This window comes from Orbicella faveolata, unplaced genomic scaffold (genome assembly GCF_042242905.1).
Source record: "Orbicella faveolata isolate gen_17 unplaced genomic scaffold, um_ofav_v1 contig_35, whole genome shotgun sequence".
Taxonomy (NCBI): Eukaryota; Metazoa; Cnidaria; class Anthozoa; order Scleractinia; family Merulinidae; genus Orbicella; species Orbicella faveolata.
Genome location: NW_028301564.1, coordinates 11,572,107 through 11,585,778, shown reverse-complemented (window position 1 = coordinate 11,585,778; position 13,672 = coordinate 11,572,107). Strand labels below are relative to the sequence as shown.

Here is a 13,672-nt window from a genome sequence, read left to right as displayed (position 1 = left end):
GTTTTCTTTTTCCATGACCACTTTGAAACCTTTAAATTTAGATTAAACTATCATTCTCCATTTTCAGCTTCTCTGGACTCAATGGCATAATTTCAATGAAGAGGTGAGATGTTTTAAGGTAAAATGTGAAGTCCTCATTAATTCTATCAAATGAAATCACCACCCTTAGTAAGATTAAGATGTCGCCCCCAGTCCTCCATACCTACTACTCATGGTCATTCAGTTTTTCCTCTTAATCGGCCCAGATGTCTGATCAGGTAGGCAAAATGAAGGAAAAATTACATACGGAACCACTCACGATTTATTGGACATTAAGATTAAACATCGTGGTAATTTAGCCATATTGGTTTTACTTTTGCATATTTTTCTCCAATCTAAGTATTTGGAAATAGGTCTGCAATTCGTCCAAGTGTGTCATACTTGCTGTGCTTGGAGTCGGCCGAGTCTGCAATCGGTCAAATCTCATTAAAGTTACGTGCATCTTTTTCATATAGTATCTGGCTAATGTAAGGGTTTTCAAAAGAGAATTCATTCCGAAGGTCTTGGTTAAGTGTTGGAAACTACTGAGCAAAATACAAAACATCCCAAAACACCTGCCGGCTTCTGCGTATTTTTTCTGTTTTTAAAAAAAGAAGATCATAAACAGTAGATTCACAATGCGACTGTTGTCGAGAAAAAGGCGCTAAAAGGCTTCTAACTTAATGTTGCTATAAAAGAGAACTGGAAATAAATTTTTGCACGAACTACTCATGTAGAGTTTAGTCATATGTCGCAAGAGAGGATGTATGTGTCACGGGAATATTCCAAGCACTTTCGCAAGATGTTTACTGACGCAAATCGTTCACTTTTAAGTGCTTTTGTAGAAATTGCACGTAAATAGTCGGTAATAGAATGTAAATATTTTAAATACAACATCTGCTCTTAATTCTTAAATACGCTGCCATAACCTCTTACAAAATTTGCCAACGCAGAGAAATTCTGAAACTGCTCTGAAAAAAGTGGTCTTGGCGATGAATTCAACGCTGTCAGCCAATGCAAGCGGACAGCCAACAAGCAACACACCACTCCTCGGGGATGGAATTCTTGGGTTCATCATTTTTGACCTTATGATCGGTACGATTATTACTGTCGCAAACGCTTTTCTCTTCATCACCATTTATCGCGATCCTTGCCGATGTTTGCGCACGCCATCTGTATTCCTCATCGCAAACCTTTCGGTGGCGGATTTTCTCATGGGAATTATCAGCTACCTTAGAGCCGTCGGGTGGATCTATAGCTACTGTGGGCTGGGAAGTATTTTCATCGTAAACATCTCACAATACTTACTTGGAGCTGTGTCCGTTCTTGCCGCTGGGCTGACGCTCGTGGCAATGTCATACGAGCGATATATTGCAGTGATTAAACCACTGGAATATCCCCATAAAATTTCTAACAGCAGAGCGAAAATCGGTATCGCTCTAATTTGGATAAATGCCTTGATTCTGTCCGTCCTTCCAGTTTCTGGCCTACCATTGGCACTTTTTTCACTTGTCTACTGTTACTCTCACTTCGCTATACCAGCAGTTGCTTTAACCGCAGTTTATATAAAAATCTCTAAGACGGTTGCTCTTCAAAGACAGGAACTTAAAGATGTTCGAGCAAGTCTGACAGCAGCCAACAGAAGAAAACAGTTGGAGAGAGAGAACAGAATGTTCATTGCATTTCTTTTGATCCTTTTGGTGTTTTATTTCTCATTCTTTCCTTATTTTATCAAGGTACATGTTCTTTATTTTTGTTCTTGCCGAATCTCTTTTGCATACGATGTTTACTATCTTATCGCTAACGCACTTTTGTCAGTGAGTTCTGTGCTTGATCCGTTCATGTACGCATGGAGACTACCAAAGTTCAAACGTTCGTTTCGTTTGTGTTTTTTACTGTGCAGAGGCAGGAGCGTTGTAGTGCCGTGGGACGGAACAACGTCCTTTTACCAAAACCGAACCATCTGCCATTAAACGGAAAGCAATGTCCAACATTTTAACAATTTTCAGGCCTGGTGAGGGTTAAATTATTATTCGTAAATTTTCCAGTTTAGCGTGCGTGATTTGTTAGTTTTACTTTCGTTTCAAACTGTCAAAATGACCTGGCTTTGAAGGCTAAATTAAACACGCTACTTTCAGTTATTTAAATGAGATCGTAAAAGCTGATTTTCAAACGTTTCAATTTGCGGTATTGATCAAGACAATTTGTGCATGATAGTAACTGTCATTTTTTGTTAGCCATAAACCTGTCACCTTGTAATACTTAGCAATAAATCTGCCAACTTCATATTTTTTGTCACCTGCCTTAAAATACGTGGTAGCCAGTCAGGACGTGATCTCTCGAATTTAGGAATGGACCGTTTCATCACTGAAGGAGAAACGGGGCGGAAAGGGGGTGTTGAACAATTACACCTAAAAAGCGACATAACAGTCGTGCATAGTGAGCCGAGCAAAAGAAACATCGGCATTTCGAAATCCATTCCTTCAGGACCTGACAGTGAAAAAAAATATTCTTCAGAAAAATTGCTTGACCTCCCCTGAAAATATGATGGTCCATCCCTCACTTAGAAGGTCTTGGCACGTGACTTGCACGTAGTCTTTATTCGTGTGATGTTCACACGGAGGTTTGTCCTTCGTTGACGCAGTCACTATTTTGTTTGTTTGTTTGTTGTTTTTTTTTTCCAAAATCCCATAAACCCATAATCCGTTTAAGAAAAACAAGAATTGTAGCCAAATAGAAGTAACTGAATATCAAAAATCACACGACAGCTAACTTACCAACCCTCTATTTGGCATAAAGTGTAGGGAGCCCGATGGAAAATAATTTGTGGCCCCGCAAAATCGATGCAAGAAAAAATTTTGTTTCTGCAGCGACGAAAGTGAACATTCCGCTGAGGACGAATTTTACTCTGATTGTGGTGAACTCACCAACACAGAATTATCCCAGTTGCCAACTTACTCGGGAAGAACGGGAAAATATGTGGAGTGCTCTGTTCGTACGTCGTGACCTCCAGCCAAATATATCCCTTCCCACTTAGTCCATAAGTATATACAGTGTAACTCCGCTATTTCGAACTTTGAGGGTAAAAAAATAGTTCGAAATAGCGGGAAGCTCGAAATAGCCGATAGTAAATGTCTGAAAAAGACAAGTCGAAATCCAAGAAAAATGGTTTTGAGTTCAAAATAACGGGGAATTGTAATAAACCGAGTTCGATTTAGCGAGGTCCAGTGAGATCCGTAACTTACAGTACGGACTTACAGGGAGAACTCTTTTCTACGGCAATGGAGGTCTTAGACGGATTTCATCTGATCTCTGAACTCAAGGTAAATTATGAGAAAACAATAGTGCTCTGGGTGGTTTCATCAAAAGAAAGAGACCCGATACAATGTTACAAGTCAGACATTTCCTGGCTGTACGGAGGAGTCTGCACTGGGCGTTTGGCTTACAATACACTGAAATGCAATGCTTTGCTCCAATTATGATGAGGGATTGAAAAAATAGGAAATGTTCATTTAATTGGCAAAATTAATATTACCATCATAAAAGGTCCTCTTGTTTCCTAACTGGTCTGTACTCTAACGCCGATAACAATCTCCGTCAGGACTTTACAAAAAGTTAATAAAATGTATGTTTTTCTAATTTCTCTGCGACGGTGAGGGCGATAGGATATTAAACAACCAAAGATTACAAAGAGGGCGGCCTGGAAATGATTGATATACTTCAACCTCTTAAGTCTCATGAAATATCTTTTCCCGGCCTCTTGACCCACAAAACGATAGAGAATTGAAATTTGTTTTCGAGAACAGTCTCGGAAATCATCGAGGGGAGGCGAATTTCTTGTGTTACCTTCACAAAGACGACATCTCTATATATGACTGGGTTCAATAACTCTTTTGTCCAAGGCGTGCTAGAAACCTGGACGGAGTTACACTTTACTGGAAAGTCGCAGGTATTACTGACGCAATTATTGGTGATCAGATTATCCGGTACAATTTCCACCTCAGTTTACAAACAAATGGAAGTTTTTCTCCTTTAAAAATCCATCGGCTTACTCCTGACAAGCGCCTAGCAAACCTTCTCTCTGTAATCGTTTTCTCCGTTCTTGTTTTAAAATATCCATCCATCTCTTCCAGCTTTTGGTTAATTTATTACAAACTGCATAATCTTCCACAAGGTAATGTAACCATTGTAGCTTTGCTAACTTAGTAGCCTACAGTTGTTAATTAAGGGTTTCCTTCGTTGTTTTGGTTTTGGTTTTGTTTTGTATTGTTTTCTTTAATTTGTATATACCCTTTCTGTTGTGCCTTTTTTGTATTATAACTTTGTTATGTAATATTGTTGGCATTACTATAAGTACTGAAAGGTTTAAGCAGTGTATGTAAAAAAAAAAAAATTAAAGAGGCGAATGCAGCCATAACACTACTGGAAAAATGACCTGAAAAAATCTCAGGCTCTGAACGGGATTCGAACCTACGACCTTTACGTTACCGGTGCAATGCTCTACCAACCGAGCTATCAAAGCCGCAAGAGAGCGGTCGTGTGTGAGTTCGGCCCTATATGTTCAGTGGACTTAATACTCGGCTAGAGTATATGAATTCCAGTAGCAATTAAATAATCAAAGGCCCGTTCAGAGCCTGACATTTTTTCAGGTCATTTTTCCAGTAGTGTTATGGCTGCATTCGCATCTTTCATTTTTTCATTATCTAATTGCTACTGCTGGACATCTATTACAATGGAATTCATATACTTGAGCCGGGTATTACGTCCACTGAACATATAGGGCCGAACTCACACACGACTGCTATTATGTGGCTTTGATAGCTCAGTTGGTAGAGCATCGCACCGGTTACGCAAACGGTCGTGGGTTCGAATCCCGTTCAGAGCCTGAAATTTTTTCAGGTCATTTTTCTAGCAGTGTTATGGCTGCATTTGCATCTTTCATTCTTTCATTATTTAATTGCTACTGTTGGACATCTATTACTATGGAATTGTAAAAAAGGTAAAGAAGAAATTTTTAACTGGGCATTAAGTAATGTTAGTATTTTAATTAATCTTATTTTTGTAAGTAATGGGTAGTAGTGTAAGCAATGTTGGTATTGTAAATAATGTAAGTATTATAAATAATGTTACTGTTGTAAGCAATTACTTAAAAAAAAAAATGAGTATGGACCGAGAAGACGAGGTCTGTAAAAGGTGAATAATATTAGGTAATATTGAGCTTCACACTTTAGTAAACTCACTGGCGGATTGCACTGTCTTTTGAACTTTGCAGCTGTTTACACTCGCTCATCACTTCGTTCAAAACTTTTGAGCTTTCAAAGCGGCATGACATTCAAATTCCTTTGTTTAGTCTTCAGTCTAAAAAATGAAATTCAGTTATCGGGTAATATTTCTAAATCTTCGTATGTGGCTATTACGTGGGCGACCTCTGGCCACTGCACACTAATGGACCAAAACCCAGCCAATTAGATCGCAGCATTTACATGTAAATTAAAAATGTAGATTCGCACGGATGTTTTGAATGGTATTTTTTTTTAAAATAAAGATCAACACGTTTTTACCAGTACACTAATGGATTTCCGGATAGAAAGACGAAAACTATTTTCTTTTTCTTAACTATAGTCTCCAGACTGCTTTTTTCGTCTTTTCTTTTTGTGCACTATCATTTATATTGGGCTAACCACGTGATCGACTCGGGATTTGCGGCAGAAAATGACCTACGTATTCATTCTCTTTAAATAAGAAACTTTATCAGGCTTTTAAGTTAGCAAACAAGAGAATGTCAAAACCAACAAATAGATAGTTTAAAATGAAATCTAAAAGAAACGCTGCAGAGGATCTATTCTCTCGGTTTGTCCCAGAAATTTAATATACTTCTTTAAATAACGTACATGTGTATTCCAAACGTCATAGAAGCACCAATTATTTTATTAAATAAAAACAGTTAATGTTCATTGACTTTTAAATTCTGATCTGTGATAAATATTTCTTAACATTAAATAAATTCAGGCCTGCCTGGACAGCTGACAGAATCACTGTTGTTCTGATGGAAGGACAAAGGTGCAATGCTATGTTGCTGGCCCTCTCAATCACGTATCACATGCATGTCGACGAAAGCATGGGGTTTGATGCCTACCGCGTCGGCTTCCGAGTGCCATAAAATCTCTAAGCCTCCCCCCGTACGTTAGTTTTTTCGACGAATCTTTTTTTAAGATATCATATCGTTGTTTGTCTTGATAAAGAAAAAAACTTTAAGGTAATTCAATTTATTGTGGTTCAAGATATAGATATTTGGCTTTGAAAAAACTGGTTTGCTCAAAGAAGACCGAAAAGAATTCAATCTTTTACTCGTAATGGAGAAAAAAAATTAAGAGTAACTTAAAAATCTACAATATTCTTGAATTAAACTTGTTATCGACCTTTTATGCAAATTCCGAAGTATATTGATACAGTTCCCCTTAGGTTGTGTGTACAGGGAGACAAATAATTCTTTTTGTTGTTTGTTTTGGGTCCATTGAAAGTCTCACCATTCGTGGCTCATATTAATACTCACTCAGTGAGTTATTAATTACTGTTTGATTCTGTTAAAAAATCACTTTTAGTTAGGATGACTCCATCCAAGTGAGATCGTTGAGTCAAGCTGAATATTCAACCCATTGGTAAGGTTTGACCGAAGAACAGAATTTCCGTGCAACGGAAAAGAGAGTCAAGCAATCATTCTCAGTCCTTCCTGGAATTATTTCTTGCTAAGGTCATGTGGAATGTAATCTAGCTTAAGGTTACACTAGCAAGCGTCAAACCTTGCCAGGGGAAAAAGACTTTTAACTGCTATTATGTTTCAGTATTATTTCCTGCTTCATATATTTTCCTCCATGTTCACACCTCCCACTCAGGTGCTCAAATCATCTTCGATTACAAAATGTATAGGGGAACAAACAAATGTAGCCTTCAATAACACTTTGCTTTTTTACCAGGCACGGTCACAAAGAACAACCTTAAAATTGGTTTTAGCGTAAACAAGCCTGGAGTAAATTAATGGGAAAAGGCTGAATCTCTACTGTTTGTGTATTGGTACCGAAAGAGCTTATAAAAACCTTAAACTTATCATCCCTGAGCTTGAACACTCAAGTTGTCATCCTTAAATTGCCATCTAAGTCCTTAAATTGCCATCTTAGTAATGCTGTTGTTTTCGTGCTAAGAAATAACCCTTTGGTCTAAACTTTTCGTTCTTATACAGCCAAACATTTCATCAATTCGGTTTTGATCGGTATATTACAAACTGTTTCTATATACTTTATAAAATCCCCTGAGTGCCCAGTCTTCGTAAAAAGAACAGGCGCAATCTGTTCAGGGCCTTTTAATTGGTAACTGTTGCACTGTAACCTTACGACTATGAGGATTAGAATTAAACTGGAGTGAGAAGATTCTGACTGGTGTTCTGGTTGGTAAAGGAACTGAGCTAAATCCACCACAAACAGACAAGTTTAACACTCGATAATCAAAATCTTTTATTGCCGTTATCCACTGCTCCTCCATCCCTCCCCCCACCCCCCACCCCCACCCCCACGAAAGCCTTGTTACCTAGCTTTTTTGCTTATAATTCTTAATATCTAGTAACAGCAAAACTCCGAAATAAGAATGGAGGTGTAAAAGTAATGGCGAAGAGCGGTATGTGCTTGCTGATGCGGAATTGTCTTAATTAGCAGACGAACGTGTAAATCTAAGTTTAATTCTACTTGGAAATAATAACTGACCGAAGGTTACAGCAAGAAAGACGTCTATCTTTTTCTGAGAGATGCAATTGCCAGTACCTCGGGCCAGCGTGTTTCTTGTCTGAAATATGAGCTTATATATTAACTCGGCTTTTTTCCCTGACATTGTCATTAAGATCCAAAGTAGTAACTGCAGTGTTCAAGTCATTTATAAAACTTTATATGCTCGTCATTTATTCTAATTATTTGTAATACTGTATGACTGTGAAAATTACTCATTGTGATTGGCTGAGAGGAAACAAATTTATCATTTATGCACGCTCGCTGGCATTGTTCTCAATCATATGATTAATGAGTAATCGTATGAAAGCTCGAGCATTTTTTTCGTACAATTTTGAGAGAATTTTCAATAATCACTTGTAATAGGTAGAGGTAAAGTCTGCATGCGAGCCAAGTGGCCCATCAGGCCGGAGCTTATCCCGGTTTCTGTAGCATGAAGCGACTAGGAGAATTTCTACTCCCCCCTGGATGGGATGCTAGTCCATCGCAGGGTTACCCCCAGCATTAAGTTTGCCGGTACCCATTTATACACCTGGGTGGAGAGAGGCACTGTGAGAGTAAAGTGTCTTGGCTAAGAACACAACACAATGTCCCCGGCCAGGGCTCGAACACGGACCACTCGATCCGGAGACGAGCGCACTAACCATAAGGCCACCGCGCCTCCCACAATCACTTGTAATAGAAATCCTAAATTCCACTGGCTTTCATACTGTTACTTATTCAAATTTGCGACAGGTGCATGGAAATCTCATCGGCGAAAGATTCAAGAATACTCACGATACAGGACACCAGTGAGCGTGTTAAGAGGACTACAATGGACGCGTTTTATGCACTGTTCATGACGTTCTGCTTACAATACCAAACTGGTTCATCTTGACTGCCTTAAAAGACTTTAAGCCGGAAGATAAAAACAGATCTGGATTTTTCCACGTTATGGAGGGATTCTCTCTCTTTGATCACATTTTGTCGACGCATTATACGGAAAGCTCGCTTATTTGTGGCTCTCTCTGCTTGAGGAATAAGCTTTGTGCTTCACTCAACTTTGGGAGAAGATCTTCAAGCGATGGAAAGTTTCTTTTTGAGCTAAGTAACTCAAAAGCGAGCCAGTTTCCAATGGACTTCAAAAGACGAAGCGTCTTTGATTACTTCACTTTCTGGTAAGTCGACGACAATATTGAGTTATATAACAACCCATCGGTCCGGTCTCGGAAAGAATAAGGAGATCAGTTTGCTCCCGGGTTAGAACTCTGTATGAACGTTTCACGTAAAGTCCACAAGAAACAAGCAACCCTTGTTACTTTTGAACTAAGCAGGCGTATTCCTATAGCTAGTTTCGGGAGGTCACTGGTGTGTGAAAAAACAACTTATTAAAATATGTTTTGAATAAGGATCTTGCTAGCTATTATTCAATAATTGAGTTAAAACTGATTGAAAACTAAATTAAACATAATTTACACACGACCAGAGTTACTTCGGAGCAAAGGACCATCAAAAATAAGCATCACATATAAGCATCACACTGATATTTTTTGTACACAGCTAATCCTTCGAAGGTTTCTTTATGAAAAATCAAATATTATATAAAGTAGGTTTTTTCCAGAGGCACGATGACCTCATGGTTAGTGCGCTCCCCTCCGGATCAAGCGGTCCGTGTTGCAGTCCTGGCTCGGATCATTGTGTTGTGTTCTTGGGCAAGAGACTTAACTCTCACAGTGACTCTCTCCACCCAGGTGTATAAATGGGCACCGGCAAATTTAATGTTGGGGGGTGTTTGGGGTATCCCTGCGATTGAGTGGCATCCCATTCGTTTGATAACGACTGAAAATTTTGAAAAAATTGTGCGTTTGTTGGTTTCATGGCGTGCTAGACGGCTAAGCAGTTTTGTGCCTTTTTATTGCCTTCGTGAAAAGAAAGATCGCAAATAACGCCGTTATGTTGTTAGAGAAATGTTTCGCTGGAAAGATAAAGAATTACTTTTATCAATTATACAGATATTCCTCTGTCGATTCGAACCTTTTCTCGTATAACAGAACATATTTGAAGACGGCTCGGTGTGTCAGTTACGCAGCTCCGCTATATCACGAAGTGTCCGCTGTCCCCTGGAGATCGCCGTCTTGCCCTATATTGACGACCATTGTAACGTTAGTAAGTAACGTAATTTACCTTTTCAATGATATATCAGTAATACTACAAAGGTTGCTTGGGGGATTAAAAGGAAATACATCAAGAGTTTGATCTTCAAGAAATGAGCCGCACACACCGAATAATACAGGTTGTCGTGAAAACGTCAAGTTACGAGTACAATGATGTGTCATATCAAATAGCTTCCAGATGATTTTTAGGTCAGGTTGTAACGTTTGGCAGCTTTTTCCTTATATATGTTATAAATGGTTATAAATGGTTAAAGCCAGCTGGGGCACTTTGCATCCCCTCTCCCATGTTTAAATGTCGCGAGTAGGGTGTCAAAAAGAGCTGAATAATTTGCGGGAAATCAATACGGAAAATTCGGCGTACAGTGTTTTCTGTCAATCCAGAAAAATTGGCATTTCATAGTTTAGTGAAACATCTTAATCTCAGCTTTCCGAGTGCGTCCATAACTCGGTCAACACACAGCTAAATTAAGTAGCAATCAATGTTTTTATTCCTTGACGAGAATCAAAGCTGTATTATTTCGCGACTGTTTACTTACTGAAACTCCATTCCACTTTCTTTTTCTTTTTTTTTTTCTTTCTTAGATACAAGTCTCACTTTACTCTCAAAGGGTGGAAGGAGTATTACAAATATTGCTCACGCTTCTTTTAACCCAACATATTCGTTTAACTTTTCTGAGGCTGTCAGAGTACGTGAGATTCTGAACTCTGGCAACGTTTGAAAAACGGCCTGGAGTAAAGGATTTCAACGCTGCAGATGAGTGTTGGTGGTGTCATTTAGTGTAGCAAGTTGCGACAGCTGATTTAGCATTCTATTTCATTTTGTCATTTCTGTGTGGAACGTCAAATAGACATTTTTCTTGGGTTCAGCAACTTGTTGGGTCTCAGAGCCAAAGAAATAAGTATAACGATTTTATTACAAGAGAGGACAGTCACTTTCGTCCGTGTAATACTGAATGTTAGCTACCTCGCTGCTACACTACCTAATATGGAAGATCAAGAAAAAAACAAATAAATAAAATTAAGATAAAACAAATAAGAGTATACTCCAACACCATCATCTCTTTGGTGTTTCCCAGGAAGTACTCAAAAAGGTGGAAAGGGGTTCGTAATTTCCATTTTTTAATTGAGGAAGGGTTAATATTGTTTCTCTTTTTTGGGCACTGACGGGTGTTTTGGGCCATTTATGATTTTGCTCAAAATAATTTTATCGATTCGATTAATTTTTTCCCATCACGTCTCCTAATTCACTCGGAAAAATAAACATTTTGAACTTGAAACCTCTTTTCCCTTAATACATTTAGGCTTTGAGTATGGGGATTTTTTTGCCTGGAGTAAAGGAAGGTGCTTAATGAAGGTTAGGGTTTAGGGTTGGGGCCATATACTCGGTCATTCAATTTGGCCATTTCTTGACGTTTAATTCTTCAAGTTTCACATAGAACTGTGAGAGACTTAATAAGTAAACAGTAAATAGAGAAAGGAAAAACATCTTGGAACATTTTTCAAAAGAGTTAGAAGTTTTGCTGTTAAAATCAATCAAAACTGTAGTAAGCCACCTTAAAGCATCATCATCATAACAATAGACATGGCTTGTCATTGGCTGATTGCCAATTTGCTTACGGTAACATCACACAGGTCTGTAGGAACAAAATTTCAATGAGAGAGCTCAAGGACTGACGGCATATGCTGATGGGCAGTTAGGGTGCGGTGGCATCTCCATTTGGTACATTTGGAACACTTTTATGACATACGATTTGTTGCTATTTTCAAGCCTTTTTTAACTCGTTTTTCTTGAACATGACTGCCTTGTGGTATAGAACTTAACTTCGTGTGGACAATTTACGAGTCAACTTTGACGCGTCAGTTACATGTGTCCGAAAATCGAGAAGTTGCCTGTCTATAAAATTCCAAATTATTTCGAAACCTTGGCTGGATTCAGAAATGATTTGCTTTCACACCGGCCTGGTCCTAGCGCTAGAGAGGGAAATTATTTTTCAAGTACATTTGCGATCCTACGTATTTGCATATGGAATCTATACGGTATGTTCTCCGATATTGTGCCTAGTGCCGTCGGTATATACTTATTCGGCAAAACGAAAAAAGTTAACAGAGTTCAAAATTCAAGTAAAACGCCATTTCGGTTTTCTTACAGAGATTTGGAGAAACCTTTTAAAATTCTGGCTGGTAACACGGGGAAAGAACACGACGAAACTAGGAATGTATTCTCCTTCGTCGAATATAACAATAAATAGCTAAATTAATAAATTGCTGAGTGGCACATCCCACGGAGAGGCTCTTTGCCCACTGTTTCCAGATTGAATTGGAATTTAGAAGGTTGGATAGATTATCGGGAGGACCGGAGTAAAACCTTCAGAACAAAGATGAGAGCTAACAACAATCTCAACTCACTTAGGACGCCGATGTTCGGGCCAGATTGGTGGGAGGCGATATATATTTCGAAAACAACAAAAACCGTCCTATATTAACATAAAAAGTCTCTTTTCTTTCGTTACCTTCATCTGTCTCGAGTATATCCTTCAAGTTCAAAACATTACCATTACGATAAATTTCTGCACGACATTGAACGAAAGACAATTTGAACTCATAGATGAAAATTACTTGTATGTATATTTGATATCCTGCTGATTTATCAGCCTAACAGTCAAGTGACACCCTCAAAAAATATTACCAGCGCAATTAAAATTCTCCAAAGTATATCCTCCGCTATTTAGAGTTCTTTCCACTAATCGGACAAGAGGGCATCCATCTTTAGTGTAGTCTTTGTTACCAGATTCTGTTACGCCATATAAGGTTAAGGCAATAAGAAGAAATCAAGTAAAATGCGCTAAATATACTAGCACATCTTCCTAAGGAAATTATAAGCAAAGATTTTAACCTTTTAGTCTATTACATCTCCAGTTACTCCGCGGGATTTATTCCCCAGCAATACAAGCACCAATACACACGAACCGCTCGTTACAATCGTGTGGAAACCATTCTTCACCGATCGCAGCGATCTTTACGATAACAATCGATGAAACAGACTTTAGTTCAATCTCGTTGATCGTAAGCAGTCAGTAGTCATATGGAAAGTGGTAGCTAGCGGCAAGGAGCGCTGAACTGGTAGTGATCGCAATCATCCAAACGCTAGTGGTGCTCACTGTATGGAAGTCTGATGCCAGCTGTCCAAACGGGTTTTTCAAATGTATTGGATGGAGATCAAAAGCCGTAAATTGCTGGGGAAAAACTGAACAAGTTTTATTGTTGAATAATATAAAAAGAACAAGTAAATCATTTAACCATTGTTAACATTAAGTCCGCCTAGTTTACCCTTCATGTCAAGGGAACTGTAGATATTTTCAATAAAGCAAAACCGCGACCATGTGTTCATTTAAACTACTAAAGATAAAAATAGCTTTTCCGCCAACATACTGAGAACTGGTAATAATATCGGAACCTTTTAAAACCGACGTCTTTCAAAACAATTAACAAAGTGATTAACAACTCAAAACCTGAATGATCAAAGTACACAGTTAAATGTTTTCCTTTACGACGTCAGTATTGATACAATTGTTTCACACAAGATAACATATCTAACTTTAAAATCGGCCACAACTTCCTAGGTGGCCGGTAAAACTGTGTTTTTAAAACATGGTCTTGCAAGATAACTTAAAATTTGTCGTGGCTAATTTTCATGTAGCACTGACTAAACTGCCGATCTCAATTAGCAGT

The 13,672-nt window shown here is 38.4% G+C and overlaps 1 protein-coding gene across 1 annotated transcript; it reads left to right on the top strand.

Moving 5' to 3' along the window:
- The first annotated feature begins 953 nt into the window (after nucleotides 1–953).
- Nucleotides 954–2,304, top strand: LOC110057564 (melanopsin-like). The gene has a single exon (XM_089273510.1). It carries the CDS (start codon nucleotides 1,011–1,013, stop codon nucleotides 1,989–1,991), a length of 981 nt encoding a protein of 326 aa, XP_089129636.1. The 5' UTR covers nucleotides 954–1,010; the 3' UTR covers nucleotides 1,992–2,304.
- Nucleotides 2,305–13,672: the final 11,368 nt, after the last annotated feature.